Source organism: Mauremys reevesii, linkage group 4 (genome assembly GCF_016161935.1).
Source record: "Mauremys reevesii isolate NIE-2019 linkage group 4, ASM1616193v1, whole genome shotgun sequence".
Lineage (NCBI taxonomy): Eukaryota > Metazoa > Chordata > Testudines > Geoemydidae > Mauremys > Mauremys reevesii.
In genome coordinates this window covers 75,763,106-75,785,930 of record NC_052626.1, presented here as the reverse complement: position 1 = coordinate 75,785,930, position 22,825 = coordinate 75,763,106, and the positions used below count along the sequence as shown (strand labels likewise).

At 42.8% G+C, this 22,825-nt stretch overlaps 1 protein-coding gene across 2 annotated transcripts in view; it reads left to right on the top strand.

Annotated features, from left to right (window-relative positions):
• TTC17 (tetratricopeptide repeat domain 17) overlaps nt 1–22,461 on the top strand; it is an 83,971-nt gene extending 61,510 nt beyond the window's left edge. For both annotated transcript variants that reach the window (XM_039536872.1, XM_039536873.1), the window contains exons 17-25: nt 2,317–2,490; nt 5,078–5,328; nt 6,403–6,568; nt 10,846–10,966; nt 12,873–13,032; nt 13,777–13,860; nt 15,804–15,923; nt 18,471–18,614; nt 21,343–22,461. In XM_039536872.1, coding sequence (XP_039392806.1) covers nt 2,317–2,490; nt 5,078–5,328; nt 6,403–6,568; nt 10,846–10,966; nt 12,873–13,032; nt 13,777–13,860; nt 15,804–15,923; nt 18,471–18,614; nt 21,343–21,474 — 1,352 coding nt within the window. In that variant the 3' untranslated portion in view covers nt 21,475–22,461. The remainder of the gene's footprint in view (nt 1–2,316; nt 2,491–5,077; nt 5,329–6,402; nt 6,569–10,845; nt 10,967–12,872; nt 13,033–13,776; nt 13,861–15,803; nt 15,924–18,470; nt 18,615–21,342) is intronic.
• Nucleotides 22,462–22,825: the final 364 nt, after the last annotated feature.

Genomic DNA, 22,825 nt, shown 5'->3' with positions numbered 1-22,825 from the left:
CAGCCGGAAGGACTAATTTCAGCTTTGGGATCCTGTGCTCACCATTTCTTATAAATTACACATGAAGCTCTCTGCTTATTGCAGAGATTTAAAAAGATGAAACCAATTAAATTTTCATTGACGGGGGGAGTAGAAGGGGAAAAAGGCAGAGATACAATGACTGGTGGAAGAAGTAAAATGTGAAAACCAGAAAGAATTTAATTGTATGGCAGATGTTAAAGCAGTTTATAAAGTTTAGTCTTACCATTTTGTTTAGATTATTTTATGAAATGGGTGAATGATTAGTTTAGCCAACATCTCAGTATACAGCTGAAAAGCTAAAGAGCAGTAAATATTTACTGTCACTAGGAGGCTTACAGATCGTGTGTGGGGGTGTGTGTGTGTGCGCACACGCTCGTGCATCTTCCCAGTAAAAATGTGTGAGCTGATTTTCAGAGGTTCTGATCACCCACAATTCCCACTGTTTCAGTGGGACCTGAGAGTATTCAGTACCTCTGAAAATCAAATTATTGGATTTTTTTCTACATAGAGAAATTCTAAGGTTCCAGTATCAAAGAATAAGCTTTGAAACAGCATGATCTGTTCCATGTTTTTTCAGTCTGGAAGTCACAACCATCCTCCCTTTCTGTGTGTCTGTCTTTGTTGGAAGGAGATCCTAAAACTGTATGCAAAAGGTTGAAAACCACTGATCTATTCAGGAGCTTATTACCACACCCATCACTGTGGAATCAGTGCACTTTCCATAATGCATTAAGCAATGTGACTAGCATCGTTGGGGACTGAGCCTCAGGACTCCTGCATTTTTATTTCCAACTCTGCCACTGATTCACTACTTCATCTCTAAGTATATTCATCTGTAAACAGAATGCAATAATTCTTACCTCACTCACAGGAGACAAGAAGGAAGGTCCAGTGGTTAGGACACTAGCAGGGGTGGCTCCAGGCCCCAGCACGCCAAGCGCATGCTTGGGGCAGCAAGCCGCGGGCGGCACTCTGCCGGCGCCGCGAGCGCCACAGGCAGGCTGCCTTCAGCGGCTTGCCTGAGGAGGGTCTGCTGGTCCCGTGGCTTCGGCGGACCTCCCACAGGCGTGCCTATGGAGGGTCCACTGGTCCCGCGACTTCGGAGGACCTGCGAGAGGTCCGCTGAAGCTGCGGGACCAGCGGACCCTCCACAGGCAAGCCGCCGAAGGCAGCCTGCCTGCTGTGGTTGGGGCGGCAAAATTTCTAGAGCCGCCCCTGGACACTAGTCTGAAACTTAGAAAACCTGGGCTCAGTTCCCTATTCCAATGCAGATTTCCTTTATCATTTAGTCTCTCTGTGCCTCAGTTCCCCAGCCATGGTAAAATGGTAATAATAGCACTTGGCTCCCTCACAGGGGTTTTGTGAAGGGTGGGCATTTGATTCCTTACATTGATAGGTTAAATATACTAAGTGCTCAGATACTACTGTAATGAGGGTCAGATAAGTGCATAAGGTAGAAAGGTTGAGATTTACTGTTAATTAACATTGGTAAAGCATTTGAGATCTGCAGGTGAAATGTACTTTAGACATTGAAAATGCTATTACAAGTTTGTGGTTAGAGTCTTAAGTGGCTACTCTTTATTTCAGGCTATTTTTCAGACTCTCAAGATTTAATCCCATCATTTGTTTACCCTGAGGTTTTACCTAAGGGTGTCAAGAGAGCAGTGTAGTCATAGTGCGGGATAAATGGATACATTGCTCTGTCTATGCTCATTACTGTCTTTCCTTCTGGGTCTGATTTTTGTGAAATTTCTCCCAGACATTTTGTGTAGTCCTTTTATGTCTTCAATGAGTTCTGTGCTTCCAAATCTGTAGGCCAACACCAAGGAGTTCTGAATTTTGAGTTAAATTCTCAACTTAATGAATTTATGATTTTGGCTTATGTTAATAGTAATAATGTGACTAAATCGTGCTTCAGAAATATACATCCAAGTTAGCACCCAGTGTTTTTTCCCCCCAGGTACTAGTTGCTCCAGTAATCTTCCAGGAGAAGAAACTGGGCTACTAATGAAAGAGAAAATCAGAGTAGATTAAGCATCTGAGATTCTTGTATTCCGTAACTTTTAGTGGCCTGAACTAGCAAAGTGCTTAGCACTCTGCACTCCCACTAAATTCTCATTGAGCTGAGGTACCTTGTAAGATAGGCTTATTTGTCTCTATGTAGGAGAAGGAAAGGGGTGGAATGTCATCTCTGGATTGTTGCTTCTGCACCTTAATAATTCAGGGTTTGTATTAGATGATGTGTCCAGAGGAAGCTGTTTTATAATGTGTGTGTATCTTTCTGTTTTTTTACAGGCCACTGTCATGAGAGAAACCCTGATGACAGCCATGACAAGCAGAAGTACTTTGGTGACCCCCAAGAGTCTGTAATAACAGCTGAGGAAGAAAACTCTGAGGGAGATATAGAAGAAGATCCAGAAGCCTTTGTTCAGAGTTCAACAGGCGACCCTTCCTCCCTGAGACTGGAAAGTAAGTCAGCCTTGGAATTTCGGTGCATGTTTAGACAATGAGCCACTTTCTACACTTCGAGCCTGGCTTCCTTTTTAAAAGAGCTGTTTTGCTTCCTATAGATGTGCTCTCCAGTTTTGCTCGCCTCAAGGATGAAACACCTATGACAAGACAGAAGAAAGGCTATTTCTTAATTCAGTTGATTTCTTATTTGATCTTTCGAGTCCGTCGCAAATAGCAGACAAAGGTGCTGCAGACCAAGGCTATGACTGAGTTTTTTACCTCTCAAGTGCCCCATTTCTTTTAGTTTTGTGTGGGCAAAAACAGAGCCTGTATACAATACTCTCACTTACTGAAACATGACTTGTTTCTCAAACTGCTGCTCCTCCCAAAGTGAAATAATAATGAAACCTTTAAGAAGTTATAAAGTTTTTAAAATAGTGTGTGAAGCATCGTTGATACATTTCTGCCTCTTTAATGCGAGTTTTACTAGGGGTATACTGTATAAGGCCTTAAAGCAATCCCCTGCATGACACACAAGTTAGAGAATTGTGTACATTTAATATTTAACACCCTTCAGATTTTGAGCACCTCGGACAGCAATCCTGGTGAGTTTTCCCCCCCGTTTACTTTCCCTAATGAAACAGTAATAATGAGGTAAACCCCTGTGTAACAGGGTTGGGACTCACCACCTGGCGCTTCCCGCTAGTGACTCCGGGAATTAACTCTGTCCAGTGGAGCGCTCCCTCCTGGTGGTGTCCTGTCCGTCGTCTTGCCCTCAGTTGGCGTTTCTGGACCCGCATTGCTCCCTGCTTGGCAGCGTCCTCTTCAGGACCACTGCCCTCCGGCAGTGCCCCTTAGTCCATCCACACCCTCTTCCAGGGTGGAGGGGCAGGGGGTGGTTGATCAGCAGTCTCTCTATGGCCCAGCCACCATGTCCAACCACACATCCCAAAGTCTAATCCCTCGTCAGGGATCCAGCATAGTCTATGATGGCTGCTCCCTGCAGCCGATGGTTGGGTGTACTGCAAGGGGGAAGGAGGGACCCAGGCCCGCCCTCTACTCTGGGTCCCGGCCCAGGGACCCTCTGGCAGCAGCCTTGCTGTCCTCCTTCTCTTTCTTCGTCTGTCTGCTTCCCTGGGCCACTTCCCCTACGGCACCTTGCACCCGCTAGGCCCTTCCCTTCAGGGCCAGCAGCCTGGCAGGCTACGGGTTAGAGCTCCCTTTTGCTCCCCAAGCCTGGCCAGCACTGTGCTGTCCGCGGGGCTAGTCTCCCACCTTTGGAGACTGACCTTCCCCTCTCAAAGGCCTGGGACAGACTGACTGCTCCCTTACTGGGCAGCCTTCTTATAGGGCTGAGCCTGGCCCTGATTGGCTGTCTCCAAACTGGGCCCTGATTGGCTCACAATAAGCCCTTCTTTAATTGGCTCCCTGTCGCACAGGCCCCCTGGCCTGCTGCAGCCCCCACATTCAGCGAGTGGGGTAGTCGCCCCACTACATGCTGAAATAGATAACGTTTCACTGTGTGGCACTTGAAAACTTCTTATTTCGTCACCTTATTCCTGTTTTACAGGGAGAGAGAGAGAAGAGAAACAAGTAACCTTTAAAATTGATCATATTTTGTTCCCCACTCTTCTTCCTCAAGCCTAACAGCAAAAAGCATTAGGTTACAAGTAAAAGCCCAGAGCGTAGGGTATGGTCCAGATTTAAGGATACTATTTCCTAGAAGACACTGTTGATTTGTATACCCATCTCATTCACACCTTGATAATTCCTGAATCAACTGTACTAGATAAAAGTGAAGAGAGGAAAACAGAGTTGGTAAGATCAGGACATGGAGAGGTTTACTCCATGTCAGTGCTCAAGCTCAGAAAGCTACAGAGAAGCAGCTGTCTATCTTCCCACTGAAACAAAGAGAATTGTCATGGACAGAGAGAAGAAGAATGCGAATTGATCTAGAGTTGCCCACTTTTGAATCAGCAATTGATGAAGCATCATTATGGGAAGACCTATATTTTCATAGACTTTCCAATAGCTTCTGTCCAGTGAGCGAGCAGTGATCTTCCTATTCTATACTTCTGATTTTGAAAAAATAAATGAGAAGTTGGTACTGAGAGCACAACTGTCCTGGTCATAGCAAGGTCTACATTTCACCTAAGCCTTGTTTGCTTATGTCACTTTGCAGAGTCCTTTGTGTGAATGCATGTGTTCATGGCGAGGAAGGGGATTTAGTCAAATGAAATATTTCAGTTCTGTTTGTTAAAACAAAATATTGTCGTCAATCCAGCTTTCATGAGTAGCCCTATAATAACAAATCAACCCAGCAACTCAACAGTTTTTAAGAACTTTAACAAGCCAGGGTGTTTGAAGAAAATGAGTTTTCCGGCTCTCAACAAGTGGAAATGGTGATTTTAAAAAATTGTAGGAAGTGCCTCGCTTGAATCATCCATGGTGTTTACTTTTTTGAATTTAAGGTCTTAGATGGTCTGCATCATATTTGCACAGGTAGAAGACTTGAGGCATAGAATAGTAATATCCCTTTGTACTGCCTTTGGGTACTATTGTAACACACATCATTTTGGTGACACTTATTGACATTTCATTTCAGACACAGTTGTTGCAGAAAGCAATGACTCAGAAGGGATGGAGACTTTGGGGGATGCTCAGATGTCTGAAGAAATGTTGGCCTTGGTGGACGAGTTTGAAAATTCCTGGTCTCTCGAAGCCTTCGAGGGGGCACTGGAGGTGAAAGGTCGTCGGATGGACTTGCAGGGAATCCGAGTTCTAAAGACGGGTTCTCAGGATGGACTGGCTAGCTCCTGTTTTGGAGATTGTGGAGATGATGATGAAGCTGAATGGGTAAGAGCACTCATTTGCAAGATATAGTTCAGTAGCATTCATAAGTCATATCCTAATTTACCATGACTGTAACAATGATGGTTTGAAGGGAGGCTGACCAGTTCAGCCTGGAATACAGAGTCTTTAAACTCTAGGTCACCAGTCTTTCCTGGGTTGTAAATGACCAAAAGACATGACCACCTGAGAGCTGGTTGATGGCCTGTGAGAAATAAATTGGTAGTTTCAGTCCACCTCCTAACAGACTACCACCAGCATTGTTACTAATGTATATCTTTATTGGTAGCCAAGAGGCCAAGTATTGAATGAACCATGGAGCCTGAGTACACCTCTTATCTTTGGGGCAGTCCAGGCCCTCCTAGGCGAGGGTTGAGTCTCACTGCTGGTGAATGGGAATGAAATTTGCACTGCATTGTGTAGGTAGAGGATTTCGTTCTCCTGTGCTCTCAGATCTGGCACTTACCAGAACTGAATTCATTTTGATAAATACATTCATAAATTTAGAGAGACAAGGCAGCTGAAGTAACTTTTATTAGAGCTACTACTGTGATGAGAGAGCAGCTTTTGAGCTCCACAAAACTCTTCTTTAGGTATTTTTCTGACCTCAAGAAGAGCTCTGTGGAATGTTAAAGCTTGTCTCTTTCGTAAACAGAAGTTGGTCCAATAAAATATTTTCACCCCCTGTCTCTCACATACCATGGGACCATGACAACAGCATGAAAAACATTAATAAACAATTGTCTTTTTAAAAAAAATAATAAAATCTACCTTGATGCATTCAAAAAACTAAAAAACAAAATGGTATTCTGCTTTAACTGGCCTTGGACTTTTACCCCCAATGGCAAATTAGTATAAAAGGATGGGTACAATATTAACTGAAAGGTCTAGTTAGTGTGAAGATACCTGATGTCCATTTTGATGGTGCTAGAAACAGAACAAAAAGTAAAGTGTTCCAGTTCTGTAGCAATTAAATGGACTTTCTCTCTCACATCCACAAATGAAATACATTAGAGGATTCATGTGTGCAGTATGGTATTATTTGTCACAGTTACCCCTACCAATGTTGTTCTTTTACAGATCACATTCCAGGTCAAACGTTTAAAGAAACCAAAAGCAGAAAGCTTGGATCTTCAGGAGCCCCCTGGGAGAAATGGAGAGGAAGGGGTTAATGTAGAAGATGAAAACCTTTACCAAATGGCACTGGAGATCAGTGGCCCAAAGATACCCTCCCCTGGACCAGCAGGTAAATTACTGTTGTCAGGGAATGCAAATCCCTCAGTGCCTCACATCCTATTGTATTAATACATCAAATGGATAATAGTGAGATTCTAGAGGTATATTTTGGTCTATATGAATAAGTGGCACAATTAGAATTCTATTCTATAAAAATTCTCCTAGGAGCCCCTATTTCTAGAGTACAGTTGTGTTTTATATAGCATCTTTCACCTCAGCTGTTTCCTAAAATGCTTTTGGGGGTTAAATGAAAAATATGAGAGAGAAAAACTGAGAGGAGAAAAAGCAAGGGAGGAAAGATGTTTTGGGGCAATATTTGAATGAAGCCAGAGATATGAGGTGGAAAAGGTGGTTGTGGTAGTAATAGTAGTAGTATTTACCTGGTGTCATTGAAGTGCACAGCATTTTTGTATGTTCAGACACAGTATGAGATACATTTTATATAATGAACGATCCCTGCCCCAAGGACTTTTCACTCTGAGACAAAAATCAAATGTGGTCCCAGTCACAGAGTAGTGCCGAGTTTTTATTTTTACTATGTTTTCTTTGGTGATGGCCTGAAACAATGATTAGACATCTGTTCCAAATGGCAGGAATTGCAGAAGAGAAGACTCTTGCGCCAACTGAGGTGAAGTAAAGTGAAGAGAGAAATCAAGGTTGTGCTAGGGAGCAGAGAGAGAATGCAGGAGGAAAATAGAAAGAAGCAAGATCTGTAAGATAGGCTTGACCCAAGTGTGAAGATGTGCATCCACCACAGGAGGCATCAGTGGTACTCTGCACATGCTGGAATCCGAAGCGCCTGGAGTTTGGGGATGCCATAGAAGAGAGAGTTCAAATAGTCAAGATGAGATGAAGTGTAGGTATGGGGAGGATTTCAGCAGACCTGTAGTCTAGAGAGTGTTGTACTTGAGTAATGTTGCCGAGTTGATGCTAGACACATTGGTTTTTTCAAGCAAAGGGCTGTCTTATTGCAACAAATTTTAGTCAGTGACCAGTTAAAAGGTGGGATGGCAGAGTAAGGGGCACAGCTACAGTTGTGAGTTTGAGTCTAATTCAATCTCAGACTTAAAGGCCACCTCCAGTTCACCCAGCTGCAAAATGGGTACCTGATCCATTGGACTAGGACAGTCCAAGCAGTTGGACATGATGCTGGCCACATCACTCCATAGTGTACTGCTTGCTATGAAATCAACATGCCTGGACCATGTCGTGTCAATGAGCCATTGGCTCAGGGAAACTTTTTGACTTTGACGAGTTGGGGTGGATTTGACCTTGTGACTTAGGAGGCCACTTTGAAGGTTCTAATATGCACCTTTTAGTAAGCTCCCATTTTAGCAGTTGGAAGACTTGAATTTGTTTAATATTCAAACAGTAGAGATTACTTGAGGCTAAGCAGGTTGGAAATTGGATCGTACCTGTGACCTTACACTCTCCCATAATGCTGAGCTCACAAATACTATCTGGCTATCTCGGTCTTAGGTATTTGTATGGTGTCCATTACAGTAGTATCTGAGCATCTCATATTCTTTAATGTATTTATCCTCTCAATATGCCTGTGAGGTAGGAAGTACTATTTATCCCCATTTTACAGATGGAGAGCTGAAGCACAGTGAGGCAAAGTGACATGCCCAAGGTCACGAAGGAATTTGTGCTAGATCAGGGAAATAAGCTCAGATGTCCCATGTACGAGTAGACCATCCTTTCTCTTGTTATATATTATCATTCCTCAGTGAGATGATCACCACCACCACCACCAGCAGGGGGGCTCAGAAATGCCCATGTGAATTACTGAATACTTAAGAGTGAAATGCATTCCACAGTACTGACATGCTGAGAAACTATTACCCTGGCATGAATTTTCCCAGTGACGCACTTGAGTACAACTTCCTTTAACGGGCTTCTAATCAAAGTGTTTTCTATGAGTTGATGTAATAGATTTATTTTAATTTTGCAAAAATAAAGGGAAAGCACTTTCATGCAGGGGTAGGCGGTAAGATTTGGATCCAAATGACGAAAGAAAATCAAGTAAGTACAGTAACTCCTCACTTAAAGTCGTCCTGGTTAACGTTGTTTCGTTATGTTGTTGATCAATTAGGGAACATGCTAGTTTAAAGTTGTGCAATGCTCCCGTCTAACGTCCTTTGGCAGCCGCCTGCTTTGTCCACTGCTTGCAGGAAGAGCAGCCTGTTGCAGCTAGCTGGTGGGGGCTTGGAACCAGGGTGGACTGGCAGCCCCCCTATCAGCTCCCCGCTCCCCTAAGTTCCCTGTGCTGCAGCCACTCAGCAGGTTAGCAGTTGCAGCTATCCCTCCCCCCACTGCCATGTGCTGCTCCTGCCCTCTGCCTTGGGGTGCTTCCCGAGCCTCCTGCTTGCTGTGCAGCAAGGGTGGGGGGAGGGGGAGGCTAATGTCACGGTATCCCCCTCACCCCTGCTCCTACACCCCGCTTACCCCTTCTTCTCCATATAGAGCAGAGTGGGGAGACAGAGAGCCTGGGGCAGCAGCTGCTGTCTCAACTTCCTGATCCACTTAAAAAGACAAGGCATTTAAGAGTGGGTCAGCTTACTTAAAGGGGCAGTGTGCATTTCTCTCTCTCTCTCCCACACACAAGGTGTATGTCTGTCTCTGTCTGCTATGCTATCTCCCCTCCCCTCCATTCCTGCTGCCTTGTAGAGTGAAAGGCTACATTAACAACAATGTATTAACCCTTGAGGGCTCAGCCAAGTGCTAGTTCATCATTTAGCACAAGGGCTCTCAAACTGGGGGTCGGGACCCCTCAGGGGGTCACGAGGTTATTACTGGGGGTCACGAGCTGTCAGCCTCCACCTCAAACCCTGCTTTGCCTCCAGCATTTATAATGGTGTTAAATATATAAAAAACTATTTTTAATTTATAGGGGTCACACTCAGAGGCTTGCTATGTGAAAGGAGTTGCCTTTACAAAAGTTTGAGAACCACTGATTTAGCAGCAAGGCATTCCCTGGGAAATATCCCACCCTCTTCTACCCTCTAACTTCACCACCTCAACCAAGCTTCACAATCATCATAGCTGTATACAGTATTAAATTGTTTGTTTAAAACGTATACTGTGTGTATATCTATATAATATATAGTTTTTTGTCTGGTGAAAAAAATTACATTAATTCTTACTGGGAAATTGAATTTGCTTAACATCATTTCACTTAAAGTCACATTTTTCAGGAACATAACTACAACGTTAAGTGAGGAGTTATTGTAGAAATAGATCTTGAAATGCCGCCTAGGCAATGTATTTAGCTCTTTGCTTGCTTTTTTTTTCGACGTAGTATTGTTGATGTTATTAAGCACTAATAGTTAGAACCATATAGGGCCAGCATAGTTAGCCTCTTGCTGAGCTGCTAAAATATTTTTCTGCTTATACACTCCACTTGTTTTGAAACTGCCATGTGAGAGACCGTATTGACTGGTGGTTAAACAGGAATTCTGAAATCTTAGAGCGTGATCCAAAATGCACTGAAGTCAGTGGAAAGACTTCAGTGGGGTTTGGCCCATTTGTCTTATTCCTTACTTTTTCACTGATCTTCTGCATAACCATGGACAAAGTATCTCCCTGCCTCCATTTACTCATCTGTAAAATGGGAAGAATAATATTTACCTAATGGGCAGTTCTGAGATTTAATTTCTTAATGGTTTCTAAAGTACTCCTAGATCCTCAAGCAAGACTCTGTAAAAGTTCTCATCCATCATGATCAATAATAGTGTTATTCCCTGAAAAATATTGACATTATTCCATCTCACCCTGAAACAAAAAGAACAGAGGCTATAATAATCAAAAAAATATTTGTATTGGTTCTGGAAGTAGTTGCAGAACTGACAAGGAAAGCTCAGCACCTCCTTGGTAATTTAATAATTTACCTCAAGAAACTCCAAGTGCAGAAATGCAGGTAACACATTGCTTTTTTGTGTGTAACCCAGAGAATAATTATTCTTAAACTACAGATGTGGAAAGGTATTAATAAAAAGGTTTTTAAACATACACATTGCAGCCTGTCATGTCCTATTTAGTCTCGGATCCTTCAATCAGATCACCATAGGCAGACCTCTGGGCCCCACACAGGTGTGGGGCTCTTTCCACAGTGATCCAGTTGCAGGATTGGGGCCTTAGCTCTTTGAGGCAGGGAATACCTCACATGCCTCTGCATTTGTAAAATGCTGTGTAAATCTGATGCTTTATAAATCTTTACAAATCTTTGTAGCTTGTTTTGGTGTTTTTTTTTAAAGATAATTCCTTGTATTGCCTGCTTCTTTCTAGGGAAAAAGCGTGACTATCGCAGCCTGGGCTGGCCAAGTCCTGATGAGTGTTTGAAACTCCGCAGGGTGGAGTTCACTACTGTAGCCAGCACATGGCTAGCTGTTTCTGCTAAAAATATTGAGTGAGTATCATGCATGTGAACTTAATCAAGTAATCGGGGTAGGGTGGCTGTATGGTCTTATTATGTACATATGCCAAACATCTTAGTTGCCTGCTAAAGCAAAGGGCAACTCTACTATGGCTTCAGCCAATCTTGATACCACCTATATGGTACTCCACCCAGGGAGGTGAGTCTTTAACATGGAGCCAACAGCAGGGCTGGGGACTGTGACAGCCCCTTTGTTCTTTGATTTGAGGGTGTCTGTCCCCATGGGCCACCCACATTTGCAGTTTAGGGATAGTGGTATATGCTCAGTTGTTTCAGACGGTCCTATAGCAGCAATGAACAGGGTGGCTATTTTCTATCTGTGTTTGGCAAGGACCTTTTCCCTCAAATACAAACCATGTTACTGTTGTCACTGACTGTCATCTCAGTATACATGGGGCTCCTCCATAAATCCATTCTTGTGCGGAATCCTGCAGCCTATTTCTTATGCACAGTATCTTGTGAGCATGACACCAATGCTCTCAGGTTTACTTCGGCTGGTGGGGAGGGATAGCTCAGTGGTTTGAGCATTGGCCTGCTAAACCCAGGATTGTGAGTTCAATCCTTGAGGAGGCCACTTAGGGATCTGGGGCAAAAATTGGTCCTGCTAGTGAAGGCAGGGGGCTGGACTCGATGACCTTTCGAGGTCCCTTCCAGTTCTAGGAGATTGGTATATCTCCAATTATTACCCTTTTTTTTTTTTTGCCTGCTGGTTTCCAGATGCTGTTTAAGGACTGAGAGAGTGCTGCCTGTGAGTGATAGTGTTGTAGTTGCAGTCAATGGAGGTGCTGAGTTAGATCCCAATGAAATAATAGAGGGGAAGCTGTCAGCAGGTCATTCTCCAGCAGGGCCTTTCGACTCTGGAACTTGATACCCACCTTGGTCTGAATCTGACGTTCAGGGATTGCTGCAAAAGCCATCTATTTGCTAGGGCTTTGGGGAAGGGTTGTGGGTTTGCATGGGTATCTTTTGTTTTTTTGATTTACATATTGTTTGTTAAAGCAGCAGAGAGTCCTGTGGCACCTTATAGACTAACAGAAGTTTTGGAGCATGAGCTTTCGTGGGTGAATACCCACTTCGTCGGATGCAGGTGCCACAGGACTCTTTGCTGCTTTTACAGATCCAGACTAACACGGCTACCCCTCTGATACTTAAATTTTTGTTGTGTTCTGTTGGGTGGTTTTTCCTTGTAAGGACTGTTATTTAAGTCAAAATAAATAGACTGTCTCCCTTCCCCTTTTCTCATCACTTTCTAGCCCATGCTGTAATATTGCAAGTCCCCTTCATATTTGCATCCTTCGCAGAAGAGAATATTGGTTAGGCAGACAGAGGAGGGTGAGCGGTCTTGGATTTGGAAACCTGCTCTAACTAATGTAAACACTGAGCCAGGTTGGGGGTGAGTGGGTGGGTTGCATGATCTGTATAATCATACATGTATGAAGTGCTAATGGAAAAACTACCAATATGCCTCTATCCTTGGTGACCTATATCAACTCTGAGGCTGTAAGGAAACTAGCTTGTGGTTAACGGCCACTCCTGACAAAGAGCTCTGTGTAAGCTCAAAAACTTTCTGTCTCGCCAACAGAAGATGGTTCAATAAAAGATATTATCTCACCTACCTTGTTTCTCTACCACTCAGTTATGCAGTCTAATAAGACAGACAAACATCAGCTAGAATGGGTTAGCAAAGAAGGCTGCTGTTTTAGAATTTTGTCTACAAAGCGAAGGTCAAATTCCTCCTGTTCTCCAAATGAGGCTCTGCCAGCATCCAAACAAAACTTACCTGCTACATAAGCTATTTTTGTTAATTGACTCCTCCCTCTCCCTCTTCTGACCAGAAGGGTCTGTGTATGACTTAGAACTTGGTTTTCTTCCTTTCTAGCATTACAGAGCACATTGATTTTGCCACACAGCTGCAAGAACCAGCCATGGAGCCCCTTTGCAGCCCCAATCTACCTGCCAGTATGCACACCTTGGACCATCTGCAAGGGGTCTCCAATCGGGCTAGCCTGCATTACACTGGAGAGAGTCAGCTGAAGGAGGTACACCTCTGTCTTCACATTGCTGTTTGGAGGCTATCCGAGATTTTAAGGATCAAGAGACAATGAGGTTTATGTCAAGGATGGGATGGTTCCGAGGATTTCTAATAGGCTAACAAACCTTTCCTCACTGATTCACTGCTCATGGGTACTAATGAATGACCAAACTTACTACCAAATAATGGGTATTCAGCAGCCTATGATGATCTCACTTCATTTTTTAGTAGATCAGAGACCATATTATTAATTCCCCTGTTGGCTTTCTAAACAAAAGAGACGAGAATCAAATGGTCCCTGGACACTGAACTGCCTCCTCACTCCTAGAAGTGATCCCTCTAACACACAGTGGAGAGGAAATTTGTCTAGCAACTACCACCAAGGCTGTACCTATTCTGTAGCTAAACAGTCACTAGAGTTGTCAATCTGGGACCTTTTGCCAATAATAAAGTTATGTAAAGAAAATTTTTACCATATATGTTGAGCAGATCACAAAATGCTGAATCCATCTCTTGTCATGTTTTCCACATTTCAGTATTGCACTTCAGGGGCCGTGTTCTCACTGCCAGCTAGTGCATTTGTATTGTACACAAAAGCCCCCAGATATGCAGGCAACAGAGTCATTCTTAGGGGAAGGATCCAGTCTTTGCAGGGAGACAGCATGAGATTTGAAGAAGCCATTTACCTGTGTTTCCTTGATTTCATCTTGTCAATTTCCTCCTCAATCACCTGCCTTTTCCTCCTCCCCAGGTATTACAGAATCTTGGCAAAGACCAGTATTCACCACAGTCATTAGAACAAGTCGGAACTCGAATAGCCAAAGTTTTGGAAAAGGTAGGTGTGTGTGTGTGTGTGACAAACAAAATTGCAGCAGGGTCTTATAGTGTCCTGTACTTTACTTGCCTGACAATTCAGCCTCAGGGCTATCTGTCAAGAAACTCAGTCCAGGACCATGCTGATATTGGATGATAGTTTAAAGAGAGTTCTAGCTCTATGCAGTATCTGCAATTGCTTGTAAGCCTTTTTCTGACCAACATTCTGTGCTTATACAACGTGAGGTGAATCCGTCAGATCTCTGTGTGTATCGATTTAATAATAAAATAAAATTTTTAAAATTCATTGGTATCCCACCAATATGACATCATCCCTGTGCTGGGCAGCATTAATTGTGATACTTCATTCTTCTTCACTGGCTTCCATCTGAGGATCTTGAAGTACTTTGAAAACATTAATAAATGTAGCCTTATAGCACACCTGCCAAATAGGGATAGTACTGTTATGTCTGTTTTAAAGCTGATGAAACTAAAATATAGAGAGATTAATGTCCAGATTCTCCTCTCTTACACACCTACAACTCCCACTGAATCCAGTGAGCTTCACCCAAATAAGTGAACCAGGAATTTGGCCTGTGATCTCCCACAGGCCTCTCACTAAGACTATGGCTGGGTTAAGCATAGAACACAGATTGTCCATCAGCTAGTTTTCTTCCTTAGCCAAATAACTTATTCAAACCCTGCAAGACTGCTATTGAGTTAAGTGTGTGTGCGCGCGCGCGTGTGCGTCTCTCTCTCATAAAACAATGGTCAGATTTTATACCTGGACCCAGTTTTATTACATCTGCTGTCTCACTGACATCCATCAAAAGAAGTTGATCAGGTGAAGTTCAGAACATTCTGCTCCAAAGCGGGAAACCATAAATCAGGCTGATTTATAAAGTTAATGGAAGAGGTTTCCTATTTGGGCATCTCTGCATCAATGGTCTGTCTTGACATCACTCATTTCAGCAATACTGGACTATCTACTAGCTTTGAAACAACCTAGACTTGGTTAGTCCCATAATGGTCCACTACTCTTTGGTAGAGGCTTCTAGATCAGATGCCCACTTTGGTAGGGCTGTCCTGACATCTTTGTTTAAGTAGGACTCTGACTAGCCATCTCCAAGCAGCCAGATAGCTGCTTGTTAGTTACCAAGAGTGAAATCTATGTGCACAGTCACTCAGTTATCTGCCCTACAGTAACTGTGGTTCTTTAAGGTGTAATACATATGGATTCCATGACCAACCTCCTTCCCCACAACTATGGAGTCCTACTCCTTTGAGATCCTGTATTGGTGAAGGAACCAGTGGACAGTTGGGCCTGTTCTTTCCTTTTTGCCTTCAGCTGGAGGGGTGGGGAGGCATAATGACAAGTAGGGTGCAGGTGTAGTCCCAACAAACACTGCTGGCTAGGAGAATTCAATCTTACGTGCATGAATCGTAGGCATGCCAAGAGTAGAATCCATGTGGACAACACATCTGAAAGGACCATAGTTACTCTAGAGTAAGTAACTCTTCTTTCTTCAGGTTGCAGAGTCAAGCACTCAGAAATTATGAAATGCCAGAATTCAAATTGTCCATGCAACATTGATTTGGCCTGTTGGTGCAGATACATTGTTACAGTCCTTAATTACATACTATTTTTCCATAGGACTCATGTTCAAGAGTGCATAAGATGGATGCACAACAGGTCACAATGAAAGTTGCAGAAGCAACCATAAATTTGGCATTTCCTAATTTTCAGGCATTTGACTTTGCAATCTAAATAATTTAGCTGTTTTGTATATCTCATTATTGGGTAACAAACGCTTTTTTGCTGCCTTTTCTAAAGTTATATTATTTAATTTTTAAATGGAAAACATTGGTTATGGAGTGTAGAAGGAGGAGGTGGGGCTGGGATAATATTTTGTACAGGTTTCTGTAATTCTTTTCCCCTTGCTGCATTGTTTGTTTGTTTTTCAGAATCAGACTTCCTGGGTCCTCTCCAGCATGGCGGCTCTCTACTGGAGGGTGAAAGGTCAAGGGAAGAAAGCAATAGACTGTCTGCGGCAGGCCTTGCACTATGCGCCGCATCACATGAAGGTACGTACAACACTGCTCACCACTGAAATGAAATACTGGCAGCTCTTCCCAACTTGTGGCTCATCTGTAGCCAGATAAGGAGTTCTCATCAGTTGGCTCTCATCAGCGCCCCCCAGCTAGTGTAAATGTCAGATGCACTCTCACCTGGCCAACGCATTGACCTAGGATATTAGCCAGTCCTAGTAAAGGTCCTTGAGGCTTTCATCACCTCTTTAATGTAGGATGTATTTTTACACACCTGCAGAAGACATAGTTATAAGTCTCCCCTGAGCCTGGAAGGGCAGGTGAATGTTCTTCAAGACTGACATGCTCGGTAATAAATGGCAGGCAGGCTATCAATACATACATGAATCCCTTGATCATATGGAGTTGCCTTAGTTGCTAAATGTATGTGGGCATGCTGGAACAGGAATTGGTTGTTTCTGCCTCCCAGGGATTAGTTAATATGTTCTAGGAGTGCTTAATGCTTATATAGCACTTTCCATCTACAAAGAGTTTTACCTCTGTTGGGGAGGTTGTTCATAGTCATTAGCCTCTTTTTACAACTATGGAAACTGAGACATACAGTGGAGAAGGGACTTTGCCAAGGCTACACAGTGAGTCCATGGCAGAGCTGGGATTAGAACTGAAGAGAAAAGAAGGAAGAATGGTTTTGTCATTAAGGAATTGGGTTGCATTTTGGGAGATCTGGAGTGTTTTGCCGGCTCTGCCACAAATTTCCTGGGCCAGTCACTTAATCTCTGTGTGCCTCATCTTCCCCATCTGTAAAATGACAATTAGAGGGTTTCCCTACCTCAAGGGTATTGGGAGGATGTACATGTTTTTGTGCAGCGGTCAGATACTGTGGTGATGGCATCCACATGGGTGGAAAGAGATAATTTAGTTTATGCCTGGCTTCCCTGTCCCAAGTGCACTCCACCTGACAGCACTGTATCTACCCAGGGTTGTGAGTTCAATCCTTGAGGAGGCCATTTAGGGATTTGGGGATTGGTCCTGCTTTGAGCAGGGGGTTGGACTAGATGATCTCCTGAGGTCCCTTCCAACCCTAATAATCTATGATTCTATTTCAGTTCTACTGCATCTGTTTCACTTCTGTAATTCAGTCTTGCTTTGCCCTGCATCTCCTAAAGGAAGACTGGAACTAGGAGATTATGCAGGTTAAGCACCATCAACTCTTTTTATTTATCTCCCTACTGCTTTCTTTTTTTTTTTTTTTTGAACTGTTTAAGGCTCTTCAGAATTGGTTCCCTTAGCAATGTGTTTTGTGGAAGGGATTGGAGTAACATGATTGGCAGTTGTTAGCACACTGCCAACTTGGCAAGAACACAGCCCTGCAGTGCTGACCAATCTCCAGCAATTTCAAGTCATTGCTCAACACTAGAATGCTTTCCAACCTCAGGACTTGTCTTCCTATTTGAAGGAGCAGCTGTCTCCAGAAAACATGTGGGCTTGGTTTGTTGAAATCCAACAGCTTGAAAACTCTGTGCGGCTTGGCACTGAATGAGCAGCTATTCAATATTTTGTTTTATCCTCGTGTGTGTCTCCATGCCTTATTTACGGCACATTATTCAAATCCTTTTCTGACTATAGAATTTCCTTGTAGGTTTTTCTGTGGCACTCTTCACTATAGTATCTGAGTGCTTCACAAACATGAATTAATTAACTTTTACAACACCCTGTGAGTTGAGGTGGTACTCGCCCCATTTTAACGACCGGGAATGGAAACACAGGGAGACTAATGTCAAAAGTGTCCATTAGTTTTGGGTGCCCAATATGAGATGTCTAAGGCCTGATTTTTCAGAGTACTTAGCATTATGAAGCAATTTATGTGTTCAAAGCATAGCTCTCATTGATTTAATTTGCAACTGAGAGTGCTCAGCTCTTCTGCAAATCAGACCCCCATCAGGTGCCCAGAAAATGAGGAATAAACAATTAGTGGCCACCTGGGCAAGTCGCATAAACCCAATTTTCACAGCATCACATAGGAACTCTGTGACAAAGGCAGTTCTCCAGGGTGGCCTTCAGCTGCGTTAACGATAAGACCATCCTTTCTCTTCCCCAAATCCCCTGCCTCATCACTACACACCTTCTAACTTCTGCAACATAGAAGGCAGGGGTCCTACAGCCTCCTTCACTACACAACACTGAGTTATCCCCAGAGGAGTCCTGTGGGGGGAAAATAATATGGTCTCATGTAATTAAAGATTATATCATGCATATGCTCAAGGGGCCCAAATTAGAATTGCACAGACAACCTTAAAACTGGCATTTCTTAACTTTTGAGTGTTCAGCTTTGCAACCATAATGAATGTTCTGTTAATGTAGATTTTTGTGTGTAATTACTTATAAATATTACAGATGTCTGGATTTGTACTTCTGAAGTCTAAACCCATGAGAAATAAAATAGGAGCCACCCATCCATCTCCAAGAAATAACCCAGTGGGAAGGAAGAGATGGTAGAGTCCCTGCCAACTCCATGATTCAGGGTCAAGAGAATGCAGCTTGTACTGCCCACTCTCTTTATACTTCTGGCTCTTCTCTTTTCAGGATGTGCCACTAATAAGCCTAGCGAACATCTTCCACAATGCAAAACTTTGGAATGATGCCATCATCGTGGCTACCATGGCAGTAGAAATAGCCCCGCACTTTGTGGTTAATCATTTCACACTGGCTAATGTCTATGTTGCAATGGTGAGTAGCAGCTGCTAGATTTTCTCCCATCTCCAGATACAGCATAAAGCAGCTTTGAGCCCAGGAGCAAGCTTAGAATTTCAAGGCTAGAGGTGCAGGAGGCTGGAAGTGGAGATGAGCAAGATCAGAAAGGAGGAATATTCTTTCAAATATGTTCTTGGAATTATTCCAACATCTACACAGATCTTTTAATACTGGGATGGCTACTGTATTTATAGTCTGGTGTCACAATGCTATGGCTACAAGGCCTAGTAATGACAGTAGCAAACTGCAGATCATTCTGCTTAATCCCCCCTCTAAATAATGTCCTAAAAGTTTACATGGCACTGGAAAATTGGAGACAAAGAAAGAAGAGTCCCTGTCTTGAATAGTTTGCAGTCTATAGGCCCAAGTGGTACAATACAATACAAAATAACTGGATAACGCCAGTGAGGCATAATTTCAAAATCTAGATTATCAACCCACAAAGATCACTAGTGGGTAGAGAAAGTTTGAACTCCCTCACATTGTAAACATATTTCTTTCAACATCTTTCACCCTGTTGATTAAAAGGAGCAAGTGTCTCTCATGCTCCTAGATTATCCACTTCTCATTGGACCTATGTTGTATACTTGATTCTGATCAACTAGCGGGGCTGGTGCCAAGAAATCAGGATGGTAAAAGGGGTACCGTCAACTTGAAATCTAGTTAGTATCAACGAATGAGTCTGAAGTATTTTCAGGTACTACAGGTGCCTCTGATTGCCCCTGCCAAATTTTTTTAAATGTTTTGACTCTCCATTGTTGCTGTTTGAAAGGCCCACACAAATAACAGAGGAAACTGACTTGGTGGTCAGGTACTACTGTGGTGGGGGTGGAACATATAAATAATTAGATATATTGTGGCACTAATTGCACACAGTGCTGCCAAATGCACAGTGGAAACAAACCAAAAATACTATTTTTCCTCTGTCCCTTTATATTGTAGTAATCTGAGTGATCTCTTGAGATAATACTATGCAAAACATGTCAGACAGAAGTGAAATTGAGTTGCTGGTGTCCCTTTAAAGTTAACCTTCTGAAAATACATACCCCCAGGCCTTTTCCCATCCTCAGCACACTCTTTCCCTGCCTCCAAAATGCCCCCTGGACCTAGGGGTTCTTGGCAGGGATGGGGCACGACAGAGCTGGCAGAATTGGTTCTTTACCAAGTGGAGAGGGCTTCCTGGCCTTGGGATGTTCCCTGTGGGGGGCCTTTTTTGCAACAGTTCAGGCAGTACATAGGGCCTGCAGCATGGAGACAAATTCAAGTTACACATATATCAAAAAGAGTAGCTCCAGCAAAGTGAATGGGATTACTTCACTGTTTCTGGGAGCAGAATCTGTCCCAGTAAGCTAAGTATCTAAAATGTCATATTAGCTACTAATACAGCATTAAAAATATTGGCAGACACTAGATTTAACCAGCAAATTTCCTTATAATTTGGAAAGGTTAGCCATCTGGCAAGTGGAGGAAATTCTGGGAGATTCTACTGAGTCTTGCACAGAACTGTAGAATTGTGTGGAAAATAAAACTCAAGGGACATCAGGGTAAAACCAAATCACTATAAAAGTATCCTTACGTGTGTTACTAACAGAACTGTAAATAATAATAGCTGAAAATGGAAAAGTCTCTGGTTCTTCATATCAGATGCTGCTCGTTAATTTCTCACTTTTCCAATAAGAAACTAGTTTGGGGCTGTTTACGTGTAATTCCACAACAAATGCCCCTTCTTGTGTGAATCATAGAAAAACTATACTTTGTTGATTGGTCTGTGTAACTATTATAAATAACACTTGGCATCTTTTATCCAAAAATGTCAGAGAGCCTCACAAACACTGATTTAATTAAGCTTCCTAACCTCACGGGGCGGTGAGTATTGTCCCCATTGTATAAACGGAAACACTGAGATATGGAACGGGTATGACTTAAGCAAGACCACTTGTTGAGTCAACGGCAGAGCAAGACCCAGGAGTCTTAACTCTGAGTCTTCTGCTCTAAGCACTAACCCACACTGCATTTCAATGAACGATACAACTTTTGTTTTGTTTTTGTTTTTAAAAAAAAAAAAAACAGATAGAAAAAAATCTTGAAAAATAGGCTACGGTGCTAGGCATTATATCTCCTTTCATCCAAGGATCTCGAAGTGCTTTACAAATACTTATTGATCAAGTCGGCACGGCAATTAAATGCCCACGGCTGGCCCAGGTCAGCTGCTCAGGCTGCAGGACTTTAAAATTGCTCTATAGATATTTGAGCTCCGGGTGGAGCCTGAGCTCGGGGACCCTCATGAAGGAGGAAGGTCCAAGAGCCCAGGCTCAAGCCTGAGCCTGAATGTCTACACAGCAATATTTAGCCCTGCAGTCAATGCCCTGCAAGCCCAAGTCAGCTGACCCAGCCTAGCCATGGCCTTTTATTCTAGTGTAGATGTACCCCAGAGGTCATATCCTGGGACGTGCTGAGCATGCTCAACTCTCATTGACTTAATTGTCACTCATCACTCTGTGGGATTGGGCTATAAACCACACAACATCCCTGAGAGGTAGGCAAGGAAAACATAGAGATCACTTCAACTATATCTGGGGTAGAACACCACACATTTAATGACGCACCGTAGCAGTGCACAATCATTTAGGACAGGAAGTGAATAGAATATGTTGTGGCATTTGCTGTTTTGAAAGCTGACATTTTCAATCTTCTTTCCTTACAGGAGGAGTTTGAAAAGGCCATGAGATGGTATGAATCAACATTGAAACTCCAGCCTGAGTTTGCACCAGCAAAGAGTCGAATCCGCACCATCCAGTGTCATTTACTCATGAAAAAAGAGCGACGGTCTCCATAAAGATCAGCAGCTGCTTCTTTTTTCTTAAGAAAACAAAATCATTGTTCACTATTCTGCTTTTAATGAGGGGTGCTAAGATAAATTGGGGAATCAAGGTTTCTAACAAAACTCTTGGAAAGAAATGGGGTTTAGATCAAGGGATTTTTAGTTTGTTTTTTCAGGCGGGAGATTATCTTTGGGAAATACATTTCACAAACCATGATTTAAAACATCTGTGTAAATACTGAGCCAAGAAACTTTCCAAGTGTCCACGAACTACTCCAGGATCATTAGGTTTTTCTTAATGCTCAAATTGGCGCCAGCACCAACAATAACTTGCTTCATTTTGTAGCATTTAAGTCAATGGAAATGCAAAGCACATCCCTGCACCAAATAGCAAAAAGTTATAATCAGCTCTTCACCCATCAGAAATTCTTGCTTTACCCAGTCTCGTCCAGTCCATATTGCTGTGTTACCAGCTTCAAGTTAGTTTGTGGGGAAGAAGGGAACATGATTTAATACAAAATCTTAGTTAAAAAAACAAAGTGTTTTAGGAACATCAAGCCTTTTTTACACTGTTATTTCTGTTGGTGGATGGGGATGAGTAGGAGGATAAGAACAGCAGGAGACCACAGTCTAAATGGTTTACATTTTGGTTACAAGACAAAAAGAAGCCAATCAGTTAAAATCCAAATAAGTGGTTTTATATCTGTCTGTATATTCGAAGCCCTCTGCAGCCCTGAGTCTTTGTTTTACTAATTCTTTGTTCGCTGTATTTTTATCCATCTTGGAATAAGGTGCAAGTGTTGCAGTCTATCTCTCTGAGCCTTAGAGACTTTCAACTGCTGAGAAGGGGAGAGAGAACAGAAATTGTGAGCAAACAAGTCAGGTGGAGTGTTTCCATATCAATCTTCTTTGGTCGGTAGAGAACCTGAAGCTCCCAACGATATTGTTGAATCAACAAGGGCACATACTTGGAACAAAATAAAATTATGTTTATGAACAAAACCCTGGCCTGTGGTTTAATTTTTCTGTGCCTCAGATTCCCCTTCTGGGAGAAAAATGGGAGATGATAGTTTGAGCTGGTCGGAATACTTTCGACTAGATTAAATTCATCAAAATTTGTTTCATTGAAGCTGAAACATTTAGCAAAGACTTAGCAGTTTTTGTCAGTAGGGTTGTTTTGAGAGAGAGAGACAGACTCTCACACTGTGTAGTGGATAGTTAGGGCATGAACGTTGGGATGTAGGAGATCTCTGGAGCAAAGAACTCTGCTCTGAATCAGGCAGAGTAGGGACATGAACCTGAGTCTCCCATATCCCAAGGCAAGCCTTAAATATGCACACTCACCCCTTCCCAAACACAAAAGCTC